The sequence below is a fragment of the Rutilus rutilus genome (genome assembly GCF_951802725.1).
Source record: "Rutilus rutilus genome assembly, chromosome: 20".
NCBI classification, from domain to species: Eukaryota; Metazoa; Chordata; class Actinopteri; order Cypriniformes; family Leuciscidae; genus Rutilus; species Rutilus rutilus.
In genome coordinates, this window is record NC_140225.1 from 17,498,526 (window position 1) to 17,522,083 (window position 23,558).

Here is a 23,558-nt window from a genome sequence, read left to right on the forward strand (position 1 = left end):
TTCGCACTCTTAAATATAAGAAATGCAGATTCGTTTTATTATACTGTTTAGTAAATACAATTTTAGTAATGTTCAGTAAAGAATTAGTGACTATGTTTTACATTTGTTGAATGAAAAATACTGTTTTTAAGGAGATCATGACACAGAATGAAAAGCAGAGTCTAGCTGGAGATGAAGAAATTATAAAAGACCTGGTGAGTTGTATTTTTTTTTTTAAGTGTGATGCTTAATTTAGGCTACTTGCATTTAGTAGGTTGTCTAAAGTTTGATTAATCAATATTAGCTTCAATTGTAGGAACTTTATGTGCAATTTGCTCTCAAGGTTTTGTTTTCTAATATAAGCCACATGTGCTGGTCTGCGCTGAGGTTTTACCCGGGTTTGTTCTCTGTTTATTTCCTCAGTGTGTGTCTAATGGACTCTGCCATGAGAGGGTCTGTCAGGAGGGGAGTGGTGAACAGGTTCTGGAGATGTTTTTCTCGGGGTTCCCGCGCATGGTGGGACTCTCTCTCTTCCCCAGACTGTCCAGACTCACTATTGTCGGCCAAAGCATCAGCTCAATCCAGGACCTGGAGTTTTGTCCACTCCTCAGCGAATTATGGGTAGTGGAGTGCAAACTCACTGTAAGTTACTGAAAATATTTGGAATATTGTAATAATATTTCTGGAAATGGTTTATGGTGTGTCATTTAGATTTCAGTGTAATCATCACAAAATGTTTTTTGGCTTTTTATGCAATTTTGTCAACATGGTTAATTTCATATGCTTTATTTGATTGATTTACTCTAATTAAGATGAAAATGAGCAAATGAATTTAGTTTAATTTGACTTATCTGTTATTGTTTGTGTGTTGTAGGAAATCTCAGGCCTACATAACTGTGTGCATCTGCTGAAGTTATTTCTGTATGACAACAACATCAAGCAGATCACAAATCTAGAGATGTTGGTTGACCTTCATGTTCTGTGGCTTAATAAAAACCAGATCTCTGACATACAGGTAGCCTATGTTTATGTGTGGAGATACTGTAAATAGAATTTCAAAGTATAATATTTGTGTTTTACACCTTGATTTAAAGGGACTGAATTCACTTGTAAACCTTGAGGAGTTGAACCTTGCTGATAATGCTATTGAGACTCTTGGTAGGTTCATTGTAAAACACCACATTTTGGCAATTGTAGCATTTATATTTATTATAAATGTTTATTATATTATTATAATATTTAACATTTTTATCTCTGAGGTCATAGCCTGGATCCTAACATCAATCTCCAAAATCTTAACCTCTCAGGGAACAAAATACGTTCCTTCAAGGTATGAGAAACATAACATTATTCAACCTGCCATTTTAATGAACTGTATCATAATCAATTGTATTTGCTAACCTTTGCTACTCATGCAACCCTACTATTATTGCTCATACTTACATTTTTAATATCCTTAACCCTAAAGGTGCGGTCGCATGTTCTGTTGCTTGGCGAAGTTTTGCAGGCAAAATTCATTCATTTCAATAGGAATAAGATTGGAAGTTTCCAGATTTCGCTCATGTTCAGATTCCCCACGAAGATTCCCCATGCTAACCAACAGAAAGCTGCTTGGTATGAAAGTGACTTTATGAATCGCTTGATGGATATGCAAGCGATGCATCCTCTCATAGGATAATGAACATGCAGTCTCATCAATAATAATGAGACATCGATGTACTATGGTACAAGAAAACGTCACATCCTCTGACATTGACAGGAAAACGAATTTAAACCCAGAAGATGAAAATAAAAGCTTACAATTAACTAGTTTTCTCCTACAATTAAAATGAACGGATAGTCACATTGTCTTCTTTCATGTTAAACACACATAACTCTATTAAAATCTCAGAAAATGTAGTTTAACAATTAATCATAAACTTTGGTTTGGCTGCAAATATTAATGATACCTGTAATCATGTGGCTTGCTGAGGAGAAGTGTATCTATTATCTTTCCAAGAAATCCAACTTATGACTTTTCCATGGTTTACAAAATACACATTCTGGCAGCGAGTTTTCCATGGGCAAGTACCACTCACACTTTCTATAATAAGTTTTATCTTATCAGGTTTTTGAATGCTCTTTGTGTAGAGCCCATTTTGTGTTTTTTGTTTGTTTGTGTCGGAGATTACAGAGTAATAATTTCCTCCTGGCCTTCGCACCGTTATTACTGCAGGCCTGCAGGCCATTATTGCATCCTCCCTCTCCTGCTCACTATAGATCTGATTACTGTTATTTATGTGCATACTCCTTACTTTCTCATCTACCCTTGAAAGGCCTGATCATTTCAGGAATGACAAGATTCAAGCTTTTGCTTTTCAGTTCACATCATTATTGTAATGTGACATCTCTGCCCAAGCAGTTTTCCTCTGTCTCTCCTTTACGAGAGGAAAAAGAGGCACTTTTTCAATAACATATAAATCATTTGATTTTCAAATGGTGTGGAGTCTGAACGGGGTGTGCATCTCTAAATGGGAGCCTTTGTTTTTTTTTTTTGTGCGAGTCGTGATTGAAAGCTTCTCTGTATGTCTGACGGTTCTTCACAGCTCTTTCTGTCTAACACACACAGAATCATGACACAAGCCGAAAAGTGTTTGTATGGTGCTTTTTGTGCCGTTCATCTGTGGGTTCATTGTTCAGGTGAACTGTCTTCAGGCTCATTTGAGGCTTTTTTCTCTAATGGGAAACTAATGCACTTCCATTTAATGTCCAACGTGAAGCAAAATGTTTAATTTGTGTAGGCGAAAGTTGTTTCCTAATATTTCTGAAATATTAATACCAAAATAACAATAACAAACAGCATTTATACATTCATGCAAAATATGATGCTACAGTGTTTTGGGTGGTTGCCAGTTACAAAGATATTCTGAAGGATATTTAGGACATTGCTATACGGATTGCTAAGTTGTTCGGGTGGTTGTTAGATGGTTTCTTACTTCCCCAAATCAAAAATGCCAAGACTCTATAAAGGCGTTCTGGTCCCTAAATACAGCTCAGGTCTCTCCTTCCAGGATCAACAAAGATGTTGATACATGTTGTACACGTTCACCATAAGCTTCTAGGTTTTTTTTTCAGCTTATTTATCATCCACCAGGTAAAAATCACACGTTGGATCACGCTTAAAGATATCATTTACGCCCATAGTGTAAACAAATATACCTTAAGTATGAGTAATAATAGTGATGCTTAACAACTAAACATAAGTAAAAAATATATGTAGAAGTATTGTAGAATGTCAGTTGTTAATTTACAAAAATATTTTTTATTAATAGTCCTGATCCCTGAAAGAAACACATAGTATGTGTGTTACGAAACTGCTCCGGGACACGAGGGTTAAGATCCAAACGCAGCTTTATTGTGGGTAATCCAGAGGCGTAATCCAGTGTACAGGCAAAAGGTCAAAACACAGGTAGGCAGTCCAAACAAACCAACAAACAAACAAAACAGGCAGGGACCAGAGGCAAAAGAGTAATCCAGGGAACAAGGCAAGAAATCCAAATAAACCAAAATGCAAGAAATCCAAATAAACCAAAATGCAAGAAATCCAAATAAACCAAAATGCAAGAAATCCAAATAAACCAAAATGCAAGAAATCCAAATAAACCAAAATGCAAGAAATCCAAATAAACCGAAATGCAAGAAATCCAAATAAACCGAAATGCAAGAAATCCAAATAAACCGAAATGCAAGAAATCCAAATAAACCGAAATGCAAGAAATCCAAATAAACCCAAATGCAAGAAATCCAAATAAACCCAAATGCAAGAAATCCAAATAAACCCAAATGCAAGAAATCCAAATAAACCCAAATGCAAGAAATCCAAATAAACCCAAATGCAAGAAATCCAAATAAACCCAAATGCAAGAAATCCAAATAAACCCAAATGCAAGAAATCCAAATAAACCCAAATGCAAGAAATCCAAATAAACCCAAATGCAAGAAACCAGGGAAAATGCTCGGAATTGCAGTGTAACACTTAAACAAGACTTCGCGGTGAGTGAATGAATGAACATGGTATAAATAGACTGAGACTAACCAGATAATGAGACACAGGTGAATGTAATCAGTGAATGAGGTACAGGTGAATGTGATCAGTGATAAGTGATGATGAGTCCGGGCAGTGAGTTATGGGAAATGTAGTTTGTGAGTGATAATAGTCTTATGTGGAGTGCCCTCTGGTGGCTCTCAAGGGCACTCCAGCTCGTGACCGTTACAATGTGAAATTTGTACAATTATTGTTTTCCTTATAGGAACTGACCCATCTGTCTCGGCTGCAACGACTGAGACACCTGAGTCTGAAGGACCCTCAGTCTATTCCAAACCCGCTGTGTCTGCTCTATAATTACTACATACATGTCATATATCACATGCCACACCTGCAGTGCCTGGACACATATGACATATCCAGTAAACATCTCAAAGACTTTGCAGAGGTAAGAGAATTTGTATTTCGTGCATCTGAAAATGTATATTTTTTTGTTTCGGGTTGACCAAAGAGATGAGAATTATGGGAACGTGTGATTGTGCATCAGTCTACAGTCATGAAGAAAATTATGTATTACACCATGCGGGTACGTTATGCACAAAGACAGTTTGATGATCTCAAAGCCAAGCTCAGGCAGCAGAGGAGAGACCAGATACAACTACCAGAGGAGAGAATACGAGTGCTAGCACGCATGCTCAGAAATGTGAGTATATACAGTATGCAGACAGGGGCTGAAAATTCTAAATTAAGACATCCTCAAATCCATATTCAACTTCTGGGCACAAATTTGTCCCCAAACTATATGTTAAATGACACTTACCCTCTTTGAGCAGCTAGAGTGTGAGCTGTGCCTTGTTCAGTGTGCTGGGAAGAGGTCAGAAGAACCTGAAGACTTGACCTCTGACCTTCATCATGACCATAGTCATGAGCAGAGACTGCAGCACAAGCTGGATGCTCTTAAAGACCGACTGAAATTCTGGGAAGGGCGTTTGGAGGAGTGAGTGTCCATCTTTCTATAAGTATGATTATTGTGTGCATGATTATTTTTAGGTTTTGCATTGTCTGTGTTTTGTTTTGTTTTCTCAGGATAGTGTCATGTCACCAGCGTGATGTAGCTGTGGCCTCAGATAGAAAGGAGATGATGATGCACTTCCTGCTGTTGGAGCTGGAAACAGTGGGGAACATTCGCTTTGAGGAAGGAAACAGCAGCGAACCTTGGTACTGTATACAAGATCTGTTGTATAAATACACAACATGCAGGATTACTGATCTGTACTGTTTTCTGCTTCCTCTCTCAGGTTCACATCCTGTTACGATCTTTTGCTATCTCGTTTCTGTGTGTGGGATTATAAACCTCAGCACATCACTGGCATTAAGATCAATCAAATTATCCGTATTCATAACCGTGCCCTGCGGCAACGCTTCCAGGACAAAGTGCAGTCTCTCCTTTGCAGACAGGAATCTTCACCCTTCTCACAGTGAGTCAGTCAGATGCTAGTTTTACAGATCCTGACTTTTTACAATTTAAAATCTCCTCCACTTTGTATCTTTTTTTGGCCAAAAACACCCACTTAGATTGGAAGAGGCAGTCTGACTTACATGTAAAACTCCCAGACTCCCAGAGGTTTCATATCACACAGCTAAGTCAGATTAGAACTTTGTCTTATGCCATTTTTTTGTTCAGTATGCATCAATAATAAATGTGTACAGCTGTCACAAAATCCATCAAGAACATGTGCATATTTGGCCCAAATATTTTTAGGGCCCTTGAGATTTTTTTGCATTGTCACATTGTTTTTATCAAAATCACATTGTTGTTATCACAATTAAGCACAGCCCATTTTCATGTAATAATTTGTCCCTAATTTTCAGAATGAATATAAAAAATGTCAATTTATATATATACAGTTTAAATATATATATATATATATATATATATAAAGTACATAGTACAAGTATATAAGTACAAATATATATACACACACACGTGTATGATTTATGATTTTTTTATTGTCCTAAAATGTTGTCTTACTTTTACATTCATGAATAAAAAAAACTGATTAATCCATATTCATATCGAATTTTAATTTCATGAGATATGATTCACAATGTCTGTGGAAGAGATTATCTGTATTTATCATTTGTACATATCATTATCTGTACATATCATTATTTATCATTATCTGAGTTATCATTTGTGTATGTGTGTGTGACAGGAACTATAAATGCAGCATGGAGTATCTGTTCTACGTGCCCGATCCAGAACATTCCTGTGAAAGTGACGAGATTCTACAAATCCCAGAAAATGGTTTTAAAACTGCTGATGCATATAAGGTGCAAAACCCATAAAGCTCAGTGAGGAGTGGTTATGAGTTTCTGATGTTTGAATTGTTTTTAAATGCGCCCACCTTGAACATGGATGTGTGTGTCTTGCCTTCAGGCATTAGGCAGAGAGAGAGCCGTCCCTCTCTCTAACAGTGTGAGTGTGTCTGATCGACTGAGAATGACATTCATGCAGAGGAAGGGCTGCTCAACATCGGAAAGAAGCCCTGCAGACCCTCTTCCCTACAGACATGGTCTGGATTCACTCACAACCACTCGTTTCTGCACTACTAGTGGCACCAAACAATAATACAAAAATAATGACTGTATCCCTTATTTGGACAAGCAGGTTGCTCTTGTCCCGAACACAATCCAGTCAGGCCAATGAAAAAAAATTCTAGTGGCACAAAAATGATACAATACAATTAATTTATAATTCAATAGTAAATTCTATACACTATAAAAAGTTTGGGGTTGGTAAGATTTTTTTAATGTTTTCTAAAGAAGTCTCTTCTGCCTCAAATATTATTACAATTTAGAATAACTGTTTTCTACTTTAATATATTTTAAAATGTAATGGATTCCTATGTTGGCAAAGCTGAATTTCCAGCATCATTACTCCAGTCTTCTAGCCTGGAAATCCAGACCTAAATCTAAAAGATTTATGCCTACAAGGGCATATTTAATGAGCATCATTACTCGACGCCAGAGTAAACTCGCTGAACAAATTCAACTTGTGAGAACTCTGGATTACCAGGGTACCAGTCTTCAGAAATCATTCTAATATGCTGGTTTGGTGCTCAATAAACATTTCTTATTATTATCAATGTTGAAAACAGTTGTTCAGCTTAATATTGTTGTGGAAACCATGATACTTGGTTTTTTTATTCTTTGAGGAATAGAAAGCTCAAAAAGAACAGCATTTGAATAAACTGATATCTTTTGTAACACTATAAACTGATCAGTTTAACATGATCTTGCATAAAAAATGATTAATTACTCTAAAAAAAATCGCACTGACCCCAAACTTTTCAACGGTCGGTAGTGTACATAGATGATGAATAACTCAATAATGTCACTGATATTTAAATGTGTTTGCTTTTGTGCATATTTATATGTTTGTAGGTCAGTTAATAATTTCGAAAGTGTTCCTGGGCCGCAGTGCTGCAGTGAAGGAGGGTCTCCCAATAGATTGCTATCATTACCCCAAAGCAAACTCTGTCTATCACAGTATCAGCTCTAAACAGCAAAAGCAAACTGCACAAACAGGTGAGTTGGAGTGTGTGTACCCGTCAGAGAAAAGTGTCTTCAGGGCAGCGGAGTTCAAAGCAGCAATGTGTGTGTTTTTGTTCATCAGACGTGCTGTGTCCCTCCAGCCTGCCAGACAGCTGCGACTGTAGACAGCAGCAGAGACTGTGGTACATTTTTGACCATGAATTGGTAATGCCAGAGTACCTTGTGGACTTTGAATACGTATCACAGGTATATGTGTTATAGTAACACGACATCCACCATTATGTCCTTCAGAATGCATTATTCAGTAATCAATCCATCTTTATATTATGGCATCTTTCTCTAGGACACAACCCAGCCCTCTCTAGACTCCCAATCCAGTTCTGATACATCCTCTGCTGATGCTGCATCTGTGTCCTGTCCTGAGATGGACCGGGATGAGGAGGCATTAAATATGGAACCCATCCTGAAGCCAAATCCTAAAATGCTCAGCCTAGAAGAAAAATCTATACTGAGAGTGGCCAGAGCAAACATCCTCAGTCAGATCACAGTGAGATTTACAATACCTAACACACATAAACCCATGTGTTTGTAGCATGAGTAGGTCAGTTAGTGAAGTCTATCATAAGACTTCATTCAATGACCAGTGGTGGATCCTGACAGTTTAGTCTTTTTTTTTTCTTTTTGACATACAGGTGCTGAATCTTCATGGCAACAGTCTGAATAAACTGCCTGAGATTTCCCGACTCACGGCTCTGAAGCACCTGACCCTTAGCTTCAACGAGTTCACTCATCTGAACGATATTTCACACATGGTGATGAGATCATCCTATTAATTCATAAGCTTTTTCTAAACATGACATTATCACTAAACCAAGCAGAATGATCTACTGAAATTGATGGCAAACCTTCCGCCCTCATGTGAAATTCCTTATAGCTTGGATTTCTATTGAAATGACCTGCAAAAATTTGCCAAACAATGGTAAATGTGACCATACCTTAAGCCATATTTTTTAATCACCTGTCATTAAAAAAAAAAAAACTCTTTTCATGTTATAACCAATTAAATCAATAATATTAAGTCTTGTGCTATTTTTTTTTTTCTCACAGAATATGAAGCAGAGAGAGTTTTGACTTTCATTGTCCCTCTGCCTTTCTCTCAATCCTTTAGCCAAATCTGGAGTTTCTGGATGTTAGTTTTAACCATATTTCCTCTCTGGAGGGACTGCGTGGACTTGGTCGGCTCATAGAACTGGATCTTCGCTGGAATCTGTTGACCCGAGTCAGAGATGACATGAACGTTTTGCGTAACCACGCCCCGGCCCTGCTTCGACTGGACACACGGCACAATCCTTGGCACAGGGTATAAGTCACTTTACATGAGTGATCTTCATATTAGGCAGTAAAAAACGTGAAGCATCAAGATCAAATGAAGATTGACCATGGCTATACATACACTACCGTTCAAAAAAAAAAAGTTAATCAAAATTAATACTTTTATTGAGCATGGATGTATTAAAGGAGAACTCCGGTCAATTTTAACATTGAGCTCATTTTTTTGTACATTTGGAGTGCTGTCAGTACAGAGAACAACGACAAAAATCGGTGTTGCCTACAACGTGTTATTCTCTTTTTAAAATTTGCACCCTGTTGACTTCAATGGGGCAAGTTTTAAACCTGCTTTTAGCCTGTTAACATCCTTGATGTGTCATTACAAGTGCACAGGTCATGTGAGTGATTCCTTCGGAGTGAACGCGGGTGAATCTGACTGCAGTAGATGTGAAAGAAATATATAAAAAATGATGTTTATTCAGCCAGCGCACATACCTGTATTTACATCCTGTTTTGGGTCGAAGTCCACAGTAGTCGATTGTCGAGTTCACGCGCGCGATCTCGACAATCGACTACTGTGGACTTTGACCGAAAACAGGATGTAAATACAGGTATGTGCGCTGGCTGAACTAGTCAGATTCACCCGCGTTCACTCCGAAGGAATCACTCACATGATCTGTGCACTTGTAATGACACATCAAGGATGTTAAGAGCCTAAAAGCAGGTTTAAAACTTGCCCCATTGAAGTCAACAGGGTGCAAATTTTAAAAAGAGGATAACACGTTGTAGGCAACACCGATTTTTGTTGTTGTTCTCTGTACTGACAGCACTCCAAATGTACAAAAAAATGAGCTCAATGTTAAAATTGACCGGAGTTCTCCTTTAAACTGATCAAAAGTGACAGTAAAGTCATAATGTTACAAAAGATTTCTATTACTAACTGCTGTTAGTTTGAGCTTTCTATTCATCAAAGAAGCCTGCAAAAAATCATCACAGTTTCCACAAAAATTATAATAAAAAATGTTTCTTGAGCACCAAATCAGCATATTAGATTTCTGAAGGATCATGTGACACAGAAGACTGAAGTAATGGCTCACAGGAATCACAGGAATAAACTACATTTAAAAATATGTTAAAATAGAGTAGTTATTTTACATTTTAACCATATTTGACAATATTATTGTTCGTCCTGCAGCATTGGTGAGCATAATAGACATCTTTCAAAAACATAAATAAAATACTGCAAACATCTGAATGGGATACACACCCACAATTCACCATTGTAATCACCAACCAAGTTGGTCCTGCTGACGTGGTATGAATATTTAATTTATGTTTATATTTAAATGTGAATATAAATACATTTCATTTGTGTGTTGCAGAATGAGTGTGTGCGTATGGTGGTTCTCGGCCGGCTAAAGACTCTCACTCATTTGGATGATGTTTTAGTGATGGAGGAAGAAGCGGCTACTGCTGTACAAGTGGTTGCCCGATCTAGAATCAACCAAGTATGTATATACTGGACATTATACTTTATGTTAAAATCTGTGTCTACATTTGTTCTGGAACGTGTGTGTGTGTGAGCAGGCATCTCTGATGACCCACTCTCGGACTGACAGTGAACGTCCCCGCAGTCTGAGTTTGCTCTCTACAGCACACCTGCTCACACAGATCAACCCGTCTCCATGGAAACTCTCGCAAGAGCTTGAGTCAGGCTGGACCTCCAAAGTATGACATATAAACTCAGATTCTCTCATCCTCTCTCTCACATACACACTTTTAAAAGGGTTAATTCAACCAAAACTGAAACTTCTGTCACATTTACCCACCCACATATCATACCAAACCTGTACGACTTTGTTCAATGCACTACTTTTGTGTTTTTTCTTCCTTTTTATCATTTTTGGTGCTAAATAGCCCCACTTCCCATTTATTTCCATTATGTGGAAATAAGCACTCTAGACATCTTCCTTTTTGTTCAGCAGAAGAAAGAAAGTCATATGAGTTCAAGATGACATGAGGGTGAGTAAATGATGACAGAATGTTTGGGTGAACCATCACTTTAACTTTTTGCCCTTTGGCATCAGATCACAGCGCTGAATCTTGATGGTCAGCGGTTGACCCGGATCAGTAATTTAGACCGGCTGGTGAATCTACGCTGGGCTTCTTTTGACAATAATGTATTAACCCGAATTGAGGGATTGGAACACTGCCTACTACTGGAGGAACTTTCCCTTAACAACAACAGTATCAGTAGACTTGAAGGTACTGCTCTCTCTCTCTCTCTCTCTCTGTCTTTTACTGTATAATTTCTGTATATAATACCAGGGACAAAGCTGTGTAATATAACCATAATAACTTCACCATACTCTTTTTTTTTTTTCTGTGTTCATAGCTGCTCTTGTGTGTTTGCAGGTTTGTCTGCAATGCATCGTCTGACACGTCTGAGCATTAACTGCAACCACCTACAGTGTTTAGACGGGGATGTGTTAGACCGGCTACCCAACCTTCACTTCCTGTCTGTTGAGAACAACATCATCTCTTCTCTAAATGGACTCCAAAGGTCACGATCCTTATTTGAGCTGTATGTCGGCAACAATGACATCAGCACCACCCGAGACATATACCACTTAAAGGTCAGGAGATTTTAATATCATTTTGTCTAATTAATGAATTTTTCAAAGCATACATTCAAAACACCTGGTGATGAGAATCTATCAACAGTGTGATGTGCTGTAGTTGGGGGAATGTTGAAGGAAATAGAGTGAAAGTGTGGTGGTGATGCAATGTCTGTTTCTTTCAGGCACTGTCTAGTTTAATTATTCTGGATCTGTATGGGAATCCCCTAGTGAGCAAACTGGAGAACTACAGGATATACATGGTTTTCCATCTGCCATCACTCAAAGCCCTGGATGGAGTAGCCGTGGTAAATATATGTGATGCTTCTGTATGTATAGAGTTTGTTTTCATAAGTATGTACACTAAGGAACAGTTCACCCCCAAAAAAAGAATATTCTGTCATCATTTACTGTCAACCATCTCATCTTAGTCCAAACTCGTGTGATTTTCTAAATGAAACATTTTGCAGAATGTCTGAGCTGCTATTTTCCATACAATGAAAGTTAAAAGGGACAGAGACTGATATGAGGAATGACATTTATTTGATCAAAAATACAATAAAACAGTAACATTGTGTAATATTACTACAATTAATATGTTTATAGTGTAGTTTATTCCTGTGATGGTAAAGCTGAATTCTGAATATTGACCCCAAACTTTTAAGCAGTAGTGTAAGTTTTTCAAATGCAAACGTGTCCATCTGTGTAGGAAACGTGTGAATCAGAAACTGCTAAAGACGTGTTTGAAGGGCGACTCAATGCAGATATGGTGGCCGAGAAGCTGGGCCATACTAACTACAGGGAACTGTCAGAGCTCAACCTGCTGTCCAGCTCAGTCAGGTTCACTTCAACTCTCACTATAATGCTTCAGTCAGAATTACACCAACATAACAAAACTGGATTTTTTTATTCACTCTTTATGTTTTCTGTTTTTCTGTGTGTTTTAGGATGGTGGATCTCGTTCCCACTGATTTGTTCGTTAATTTACGCAGTATTAATCTAGACGGCAATAACCTCACCTCATTCAGCGGTCTGATCTTCCTGCCCAACATTAAGGTATGTTTGTGTTTAGGACAGAGATGAATTACTACACTTATGTCTGTCTTCATCTAGTATAGTATAATAACATTAGATACTAACAGACACTGTGCATCTATGTACTGTACATAGATGCACAGTGTCTGTTAGTATCTAATGTTATTACATATACATGCATGTTGATTTTTTGTGTATGTGGTCTCTGCAGGTGTTGTCTCTGAACTATAACCACATTGAGTCAATTCTGCCACGTCAAAAAGTTCAGAGTTACATGAGCAACAAGCAGATTCTCCATCATAAAGTCAGTTCCAGTGGATATGGGCAGCAGAACAGCAGGCCCAGCAGGTACTCAATCGTAAAAATATTAGGGTTATATACTGTAGTTTCTTGTCTAACCACTAGAGAGCGTCACAATTACATTTAATAAAAGATTCTCAGACAGCAGTGAAACGTGTAGCTAAATTCATCCAGGCTCATTCATGCTGTCTTTCTGTGAGAGAAACGATCTATAACAGCACGCGAGTACCCAATGAAGTTACTTTCAAGGCGTCTTGCGCTTGAATGGCTTAAATCACTTAAATCACTTGAATGTTCAAACTAAAAAGTCTTAAAACCATGTGAAAATTATAAACTTTCTTGAAGTAATACTGGCCCAATCTTTCAGATAGGTGATTATAGTTTTAGGGGGGGTTCAGATGACAAACAGTAACGGTAACAGTAACAAAGCAAAACTAAAAACGGTCTAGAACCGCCCCTGATTGTATCAATTTTTGTCTTTTGGAAGCTGCATTCAATATCCATTTGACACAAAAATCTGAGGGGACACGGTAATGGGCCTCTGACTACATACCGTATTGATGCAGTGTGTAGCTGTTGTACTTTTCTCGACAACACACACTTCTACACTGCGTTTTCTCACTTCCTTTTGAAATGTCTCACTCCTTTCTTCTTTCTCTGTGTTTGTAGGGAGGGATTAACTGGTGATAATCTGGAGCCTCTGATGTCCAGTTTAGAGGTTTTGCATTTAGGTCATAATGGCATATCCAGCCTGATCAATCTTCAGATCAGCCGACTGACTAACCTCAGAGCACTGTTCCTACAAGGTATCTGTCTTTCTATCTAGTAAAGACTGTAAAGTTAAAATAGAAAAGTTAAATTGTGATAATATTTCACAATATACCGTTTTACTGTGTTTTTTATCAAATAAATGCAGCCTTGGTAAGCATAGGAGACTTAATATTTCCGTCTCCAAACTTCGGAACGGTAGGGTATGTGTATTTTTTATATCTATGTATGTATCTTCTCTCTTTCTCTAAGGGAATGATATCAGTCAGGTGGATGGATTGGATGGTTTGCGAAGACTACGTGAGTTGGTTCTGGATCGAAATCGAATTAAATCTTTGAGTGAGAACTCATTCAGTGAACAGGGAGTTCTGCTGGATTTGCACCTGGCAGAGAATCGCATTCGTGAACTGAACCACCTGCACCCTCTCAAAGGGCTCCGGAGGCTGTTCTTAGACATGAACAAAATACAGGTACACAATAAACATCTTCTCAAAATACACAATAAACACGTGCATATAATACAGATACACAATAAACATCTACACAAAATACTCAATAAACATGTACATAATATACATGTACACAAAAAACATCTTCTCAAAATGCACAATAAACACGTATATAATACAGATATACAATAAACATCTACACAAAGTTACAGCTGTGACTGTAATGCTCCACAAATGACAAAAACTGTGACTTCTTGTGTGAAACAGACCATATTATGCTGGAAAAAGCTGGAAACTATCCCTTTTGTTTATAATTTCACCATTTGTAAAAACCGTGCTAACCACCAAAAGTCATGGCATCTTTCTAGATAAAATAAATAGAAGTGGTTTAGTTGACATTCATTAGTTAGACAGGAATCCCTGTCAGATATAGTTAATCTTATGATAGGTATAATGTATTGTATTAGCAGGATATATTTAAGTATCGTAGATCTGTGTTACACATCATTTCATCTATCTACCAAGAAACGTAGGAACACTGTTACTCTCAACCCCACTGAGAATGTGTGTGTAGGTTTGAGTGCTTATTATTCACCTCTCCATTCCCATCTATCTGTATGTGTGTGGCTGCAGTTTTACTGTAATTACTAAATTACAGTAATTCAGTCACTTAGTGTGTTTGTATTAGTGCTGTTAGGCCCTGCGAGAGCTCTGCCTTTCGCCTGCCCCTGAATATAGAGTAATTACAGACAGCCATTATTACTGCACCAGCACAGCGGCCCTAGGGGACAATTAAGCAGTATTTACATTGATTGAAGGTCAGAGGTGTGTGTAGGTTTGTTTGTGTGTGTTCTTGAGACTCACTGATCTTTTATTCACCTCCCCATTTCTTTATCTCTGACATGGCATGTTAACAAAAATCTTTAATTTGATGTTGCTTGTGTCCTGCCCATTTCCTAAATCCATTGTTCAGTCTCCTCTTTATATGATTAACATGACAAAAACATTTTGTTTGGAAATATTTTAGATAAAAAAGCACTGATATATCCACCATTTTAATACTTTTAATAGACAAACATTCATGGGTGAAAGACAAAGGGAAAATTAAGGATGCAGGATAAATTAAGGATAAATCAGTTAAAAACATGTTTAATTTAGAATGAACAACTAATAAAAATATAAAGTGGTGTAACCATCAAGTAAAAGGTCATTTTAAAAAAAAGTACACACATTGAATACATGAGTGTATGTGTCTTAATCACTTCTTACGAAATGTTTTCAGACATATTTTTCAAAATGGACTAATATGTTCAATTTAATATCACTTTTTTTTACAAATATGATGAGTATCATGGTAGTTTCTTTCCATAGGTTATTTTAACATTTTCTAAAGTCCAGCTGAAATATATATGTATATACACAATTTATTACATATAAAAATTGGTTTGGGTCGGTATGATCTTCGAATTTTTTTATTTTCAAAACGAATAAATAGCAAAGAACAAAGGGAAGAAGCACATCACAAGTCAAACATACAAGTGAAACACATTAAACCTCTGCCTGAATCCTTTATTTGTTAACCTTGACTTGGAAGTCTGTTCATATACATGTCAAACTCTGAAGGTAAAGGATAAATTACAAAATACATAACAAATCAATGAAAATTTTTTTTTTTACAACCAACCCAACTTTAACTCTACCCCTTCCAAGCTAAATTTTGAATTCCCAAGGTTAGTATATGCTCTGCCTATAACAGGTGTTTGCACAGACAGAGGACAAAACTGATGAATAAAGTTCTACACGCTTTAATAATAATAATCCACAGGAAAATGGTTCAAACAATGGCACTAAACATAAATGTGACCAGACCTCAAACAGAGGAAAAGGAGGAACTTAAGCACAAGCCGAATGAATGAAATAATAATAAACACCTGTGCTGATTAAATTAATTATAATGACAACAAAAGAGTGGTGGGAAACTGAACAAAGGAACACATGTGACTGAAAATAACAAACTAAAAGTCCATGAAAACAGAAACTAACTGAAAATAACTGTGACCCCGCCTCCACCCCTAATTTAGAAAGGGGCCCCCCAGATCCTATAGAATTTAAAGGGTTTATCTCTTAGTCTTAGTGCGGTGGAAAAGGCTTCATTAGGAATAAAGACCTTAACAACAGTTATCCACTGAGCCACCGATGGGGTCAGTTATTCATTGTAACAAAATACATTTGCGGGCCGAATGTAACAATATTTGCAAGAGACGATCGCCCTTAAAACCATGAGGGAGTTCCTGAGTAAGTCCCAACAAACAGATCTTAGACCCTAAGTATAAAGAACAGGAAAAAAATGGACAAACCCCTGACCAGAATTGCTGGACCTTAAAACATAAATGGCGAAAGATGTGTAGCATAACCCTTTGTTTTGCGAGCCAACCTCCACGCCTTTGATTTAAACAGACAACTTTGTGGATGAAATGTATAGTAAATTGTGAAGAAGGATAGAACCAATACTTGCCGCTTCTGCACTGACCCAGGTCGAGTTTGGGTCGTCTAGATGCCATTCCAGTATATATTTTAGTTGAGCAGATAATTGATATAATTCAAATGAGTGAGCTGCCAAACCTCCAAATCTGCTAGGGAGTGAGAGAAAGCTAAATCTAAGTCTAGGCCTTTTTGTTCCACCAAATAAAAGTTATATCTGAACCGTGTAGTTGTCTCAGAGCTCTACCAGGAAGCAAAATGGGAAGCATCTGGAAGAGACGTGGTATGTTCATCTCGACAAGGTGAATACGCCCTATCAATGATAACGGTAAATTTCACCATCTATCCAGATAATTAATCTGTGATTTGATAGTCGGGGTAACATTTAATTTGTAAAGGCAATCCAAATTAGGTGAAATCTTTATTCCTAATATGTAAACCCAGAAGGAGACCACATAAACATCAAGGAGACTTCCAAGCACAAAGAGTGAGTGTCGTTTAACGGCATAGCCTCTGATTTTGCTAAATTGATCTTATATCCAGAGAAGGCACCAAATTCAGAGATCCAATCTGTTAATTTGGTAACAGAGTTTTCGATAGATTAAGTCTAGATAGATTAAGACATCATCCACAAGAAAGAGATTTTATTGATCTTTTTTCTCCCTAAGGAGATACCTTTAATATCAGAGTCTTCTCTGATGGCAATTGCTAATGGCTCAATAGTACAAATATTAAATTTATTCCTGTGTTGGCAAAGGTGAATTTACAGCATCATTACTCCAGTCTTTAGTGTCACATGATCCTTCAGAAATCATAGTCAATTTAATTTTTGTTGTTGTAAATGTGTATATGTATATCAAAAGCATCCCAAGAACCTAATGTGTCTTTTGTTTGTGTTACAGGATATTTTAGAACTAGAGAAACTGGAGGCACTCCCTTCTCTCGTAGAACTGTCTGTAGTGGGCAACCCAGTGAGTCTGACACACACACACACACACACACACACACACACACACACACACACACACACACACACAATGCTCTAGATCAAGAGATTTCAAACTGAGCTCTTGGCTGAACTGCAGACTAACCATGATTACAGACAAATCCTTACACACACTCACTCTCTCTCTCTCTCTCTCTCTCTCTCTCTCTCTCTCTCTCTCTCTCAAACACACACACACTCACACACACACACACACAATATATAAAACATATCATGCCTTCTCTGGTTCTGAATAAATACAGTATGTTCTGTCCTCCATACATGGCAGAACTTCCCTTTAAAGTTGTCATGAAACAGAAGTTAGGATAGTAATTTCTTCCCTATTGTGACATATATCGAACAAGAAAAAAAATGTAGGATTGGGACTTGATTTTGTCCATTAAGAATTAATTGGATTGTTGGATGGTTGAGGTTTGTTGTCCCACCCTCTCACCGAAAAGCCCGTCATCAGAGAAGAGAAGAGATGTTGCTTCAAGAGGGAGGGGAAGTTATTTTGAATAAAGATTACGAGGGAGGGCCCACAAATTAAATAATTAATAATGATGTGCACGGATAAATCATTTATCATAAATACTGCAATATTCCATAAAAAAAGAACTGTCAATTTGATTTCATGGTGACTTTAATTAGGCATACTCTGCACTACCACATACCAGATGTGTGTTTTGTTTTGCAGGTGGCACGGCGATCACTGCACAGGCCTCCAGTGGTACTGTATCTGTCTACACTGCAGGTTCTGGATGGCATTACCGTCACACTGGAGGAACGAACCAGAGCAGAGCTTTTAAATAATGAAGCACAGGTACCTCAACATTTACTATTGATCGACTGAATGGATCAAATAAAACTTATACTGCAGATAGAGGCAATTACTTTGCGCATGTTTATAGGATTCTAGTTCAGGTGCTGAAATGACGTTACCTGGTTTGGTACCGTTGGCAACCAGACCGTCTCCTTTTAGAGGTACAGGAATACACAAACTAATACCTGATCAACAGGACGACACACACGATACCAGCAGATGTAAGTATACATACAGACGCACACCAAATGTGTAGGCTAAACACAAACACACACACCATGTATACATTTTTGTGTGTTTTCAGATAAGAAGCAGAGAGCAGTTGTCTCTCTCATGCGTGGAGTTCAGAGTGACATTAACTTCAGGCACATCAGAGGATCTTCCAGCCCCTACATGACAGCACTGCAGCAGACCGGATTCAGGGTTCTCTCTACTTTCCCTAAAGCTGATCCTGAGACCAGGTCTGTACACACACACACATATACGGGTCATTATGTGATGTTGAAGGATAAAAGGGTATAATAATCTTCATATTCTTCACAGGTATCTGTGTCACAGTGGACCCAGACCTCCTCCTCCTCCTCCTTTGTAACAAGAGAGCCTTAGAGACACACTATGTGTGTCATGTTTCACCTTTGGCCTTGTGTGTTGTTGTTCATTGAGGCTCATACATATTTTTCTCAACCTTTCTCTTCTCTAGCATGTGAACAGGATTTTAAATAGGACTTAAATTCCCAATATGTTTAATTAATTGGAATTATGTCAATATCAAAGGCATTAAATATGTTTTCTATTCGAATCACTAATTGGTGTCTTTTATTTTAAGTCCTTGCCTACGAAATTCTCTATGAGGTTTTTTTTTTATTTTTTTATTTTTTTATTATGGGAGTATACTTTATTTCGATACTCCACGTTAGACATTAAACTAACTAGAAGTAACTACAACTACATGTCAACAACTACTCATTAGAGTATTTGTAGACTGTCTGCTTAATATCTGCTTACACTTTACACAGACATTCTACTGACTATAACTTTGCAAGTACGTCAACTTATTCTACTAACTTAACCCTCATGTGGTGTTCAAAACCCTATAACACTTGTGGTGTTCCCGGTCAAAAATGACCGGCCTATAAACAATAGCTTATAAATCACTCATTATACCATATTTTCACCCAATCTTGGATTCAATCTTTTTGTCAACATGTTCTCTTTCAATTAGGACTGGTTTTATATTTTGATTTGCATCTGAATAATCATAGGCCTCATTTATTTGAGAGTAGGCATTTAATTTTTTGAGTAATTTTTTTTAAATTTTTGAATAATTTTGGAAATATTAAATAAAATCTGAAGAAAATTGGTATTGTTGATCACACTAGTCTACTCTAATGTTTCACCAGGAATTTTGTTTTGAAACTTTTGTTTTGTAAAAAATATGGCACATAGTCACACTTGTGGTGTTCCCGGTCAAAAATGACCGGCCTATAAAAAATAGCTTATAAATCACTCATTATACCATATTTTCACCCAATCTTAGATTCAGTCTTTTTGTCAACTTGTTCTCTTTCAATTAGGACTGGTTTTATATTTCTGTTTGCATCTGATTAATCATGGGCCTCATTTATCTGAGAGTAGGCATCTCATTTTTTGAGTAAAAAACAAATAATTTATGAGTAAATTTGGAAATATGAAAAAAAAATATGAAAAAAATGGCTACTGTTGATCACACTAGTCTACTCTAATATTTCAACAGGAATTTTGTTTTGAAAAACTTTTATTTTGTACAAAATGGCACAGAGTTACTCTTGTGGTGTTCCACTGGGCCATTGAGGGCCATTGTTTCAGTTGGCCATTGAAAGTGAATGGGAGAGACATGTGTTAGAAGTCCATGAGGAATATCTTTAGATCTGAGTGATGGATTATGGTGAGTTTGGGCTCTTTTTAATCTTAACAATCTCATGTAAATAATGATGTGCCATTTTCCACAATTTATGCATGCTTCATTGAGTTATGAGTTAAAACGCGACATAAGTGCTAGGCTACATCTATATTCAAGGCTCTGTGTGCGCCTGTTGGGGTTTGTGTGTTACAACTCCATTAGGAATATCTTTAGATCTGAGTGATGGATTAGGCTGAGTTTGGGCTGTTTTTAATCATGATAGTCTGCTGAAAATAATGATGTACAGTTTTCTACGATCTGTGCATGCTTCGTGAAGTTATGAGCGAAAACCAAACGCGAGTGCTTCATGAGTATATACTTGGCTAGATGCGTCTGTGGTATTTTCTGTGTTAGAACGCCATGAGGAATATCTTTAGATCTGATTGATGGAATATATTGAGTTTGGGCTCTTTTTAATCGTGAGCTCCTGCTGTAAATAACGATGTGCCATTTTTCATGATCGATGTATGTTTCATGAAGATACGAGTAAAAAGGCCAAGTCTAAGCTACCTTGATTGGCTACGTGAGTCTGTGCTTCTGTTGTATTTTTTTGTGTTAGAACTCCATGAGGAATATCTTTAGTTCTGAGTGATGGATTATGTTGAGTATGGACTCATTTTAATTGTACGCATCTGCTGTAAATAATGATGTGTCATTTTCCACAATCGGAGCATGTTTCATGAAGTTACGAGCAGAAATGTGTCTAAAATTCAGAATCCATACATGGTTTACACATGGGTCTCTTGAAGGGCTTCTTTTAGAAAAACCTAGCTCAAGTTTAGTAAAAAGCCTGAAACAATTATGCTTGTTGTATTCTACTCATTGAGACCTTTCAAATGACATATGACACAGGACTATCTGAGCTGTATGATGTATTTGACATATTGCTGAATGTAATACAAAAAAGTAGTTTATAAATTATGATTTTTTTTCTTCTAATTATCAGCAAATAACTTGGCACTACTTAGAAGTTTATCAAATTGGCTACATTCATTGTAAATTTCAGACTCTAAGCTTTCAAATGACACCTATTTTAAGTTGATCAAGGTAATAGTTTTGAAAAATATTATGATTATTTATTTCGCAGCTAGGTGGCGCCTGCGGGGGGTACACTCAGTTTTAGAGTGATAACTCAGCAGTCGTCAGGAGTTGATCAAAGTGATTAGATGCATTAAAAAGCTGAGATTCTAAGCTTTAAAATGATACATATTTTGTGTTGTTCCATTCATTGGATGCATTGGTCTCTCCCATTCACTTTCAATGGCCAATTGAAACAATGGCCCACAATGGCCCTCAATGGCCCAGTGGAACACCACAAGAGTAACTCTGTGCCATTTAGTAACAAAATAAAAGTTTTTCAAAACAAAATTCCTGGTGAAAAATTAAAGTAGACTAGTGTGATCAACAGTGCCAATTTTCTTCAGATTTTCTTTTATTTTTCCAAAATTATTCAAAAATAATGTTTTTTTAACTCAAAAATTGAGATGCCTACTCTCAAATAAATGAGGCCTACAATTAACCAGATGCAAATAGAAATATAAAACCAGTCCTAATTGAAAGAGAACAAGTGGACAAAAAGATTGAATCCAATATTGGATGATAATATTGCATAACGAGTGATTTATAAGCTATTTTTTATAGGCCGGTCATTTTTGACCGGGAACACCACAAGTGTGACTATGTGCCATATTTTTTACACAACAAAAGTTTCAAAACAAAATTCCTGGTGAAATATTAGAGTAGACTAGTGTGATCAACAGTAGCCATTTTTTTCATATTTTGTTTTCATATTTCCAAATTTACTCATAAATTATTTGTTTTTTACTCAAAAAATGAGATGCCTACTCTCAGATAAATGAGGCCCATGATTAATCAGATGCAAACAGAAATATAAAACCAGTCCTAATTGAAAGAGAACAAGTTGACAAAAAGATTGAATCCAAGATTGGGTGAAAATATGGTATAATGAGTGATTTATAAGCTATTTTTTATAGGCCGGTCATTTTTGACCGGGAACACCACAAGTGTGACAAGGTGACAAAACCCCCCCTAAAAAATTAAGAAAATTGTCACAAAACATTTCAGAAGTAGTCATACCATTTGTGAAAAAAGTCACTAAGTTTCAGTCCAAACATTAACTAGTTTTAACTAACATTAACTAGTATTTTCAGGAAAAAGAAAATCTTCTCCGGGTCAAAATGACCCGAACACCACATGAGGGTTAAAGATACTCTAATGAGAGTTAGTTGATATGTAGCTGCAAAGTTACTTAGTTGAAGGTCTGAAGTGGACTATATCGCAATAAAGTGTTACCAAAACCATTTGATAGTTATAAAATAATGTATTTAAATAATATAAGAATTCATACAAAACATTCTCAGTGAACCAGTGGAACACTATAAAATTTTAATTGTAATATTTGTGATCAATATTATTTTTATAAATATTAATATATTAGTATTATTTTAAAGAGCATAAGAAGAAAAAATGATTGTTTTTTGCTATTTTTATAATGCAATCTACATTATTATACAAAGGCATAATAATAATAATACATCTAAATAATTGTATTGAATAATACCATCACAACTCTACCTGAACACTACAGAAAAACATTTACTGATAACCATTTAAAACACATGCACTATTGCCAGCTTTGTACATTTGTGTTGGTTTTTCTTTTCAGGACAAACACATCTCACACACATTTCAGAGTTTTGCCAGCAGCTTTTCTCTAAGACATAAAAGCCCACTCTGGGGTGGAAGAGTTCTCATTACAGCTATGGCAAACAGAGATTTGTGTCAGACTGTGACACTGAAAAGAGAGCAGAGGTTTTAGACTGATGTGTTTATTTTCAGTGGGCTGTATTATGAGGGCAGTTTAGCGGAACAGCTGAAAATCCAATGTCTGGAAAAATTCAAAGGCAATCACACATAATGTGTTCAGTAAAAACCTGTTATCACAGCTCATGGCAATTCTCTTCCTGTTTTCCTCTGGAGTATAATGGTGGGGGGTTGGCAGAGGAAAGAGACAGTTAGAGAGAGAACCAAAACCGACAGAATAAAAGATGTATTAAAATGTGTAGAAAATTAGAAAGGAAGGCTGCTGAATTTAATGGTGGACCTGCTGTGGAAATAACACAGAGCACAGTGTGTTGTCCAACTTCCTTTTAAAGGAAACAGAGATACATCTAAGCAGTTTACAGCAGGACAGGTCCTTCCTTTTTATCAGTTGACGTCTCTCTCGCTGTTGTTCTCATGCAGGGATGG

At 36.9% G+C, this 23,558-nt stretch overlaps 1 protein-coding gene across 1 annotated transcript; it reads left to right on the forward strand.

Annotated features, from left to right (window-relative positions):
• Positions 1-402: 402 nt before the first annotated feature.
• Positions 403-19,845, forward strand: lrrc9 (leucine rich repeat containing 9). The gene is made up of 31 exons (XM_084391909.1): positions 403-621; positions 854-994; positions 1,074-1,137; positions 1,239-1,309; positions 4,269-4,451; positions 4,551-4,706; positions 4,837-5,000; positions 5,090-5,221; positions 5,302-5,481; positions 6,220-6,337; positions 6,444-6,579; positions 7,451-7,594; positions 7,683-7,807; positions 7,905-8,108; positions 8,254-8,373; positions 8,730-8,921; positions 10,273-10,398; positions 10,478-10,618; positions 10,978-11,155; positions 11,306-11,526; positions 11,694-11,816; positions 12,218-12,348; positions 12,456-12,564; positions 12,755-12,891; positions 13,513-13,649; positions 13,864-14,081; positions 17,444-17,512; positions 18,224-18,349; positions 18,438-18,570; positions 18,654-18,810; positions 18,893-19,845. The coding sequence occupies exons 1-31, from the start codon at positions 469-471 to the stop codon at positions 18,939-18,941; spliced, it is 4,338 nt and encodes a 1,445-aa protein (XP_084248035.1). The 5' UTR covers positions 403-468; the 3' UTR covers positions 18,942-19,845.
• The last annotated feature ends 3,713 nt before the right edge of the window (positions 19,846-23,558 follow it).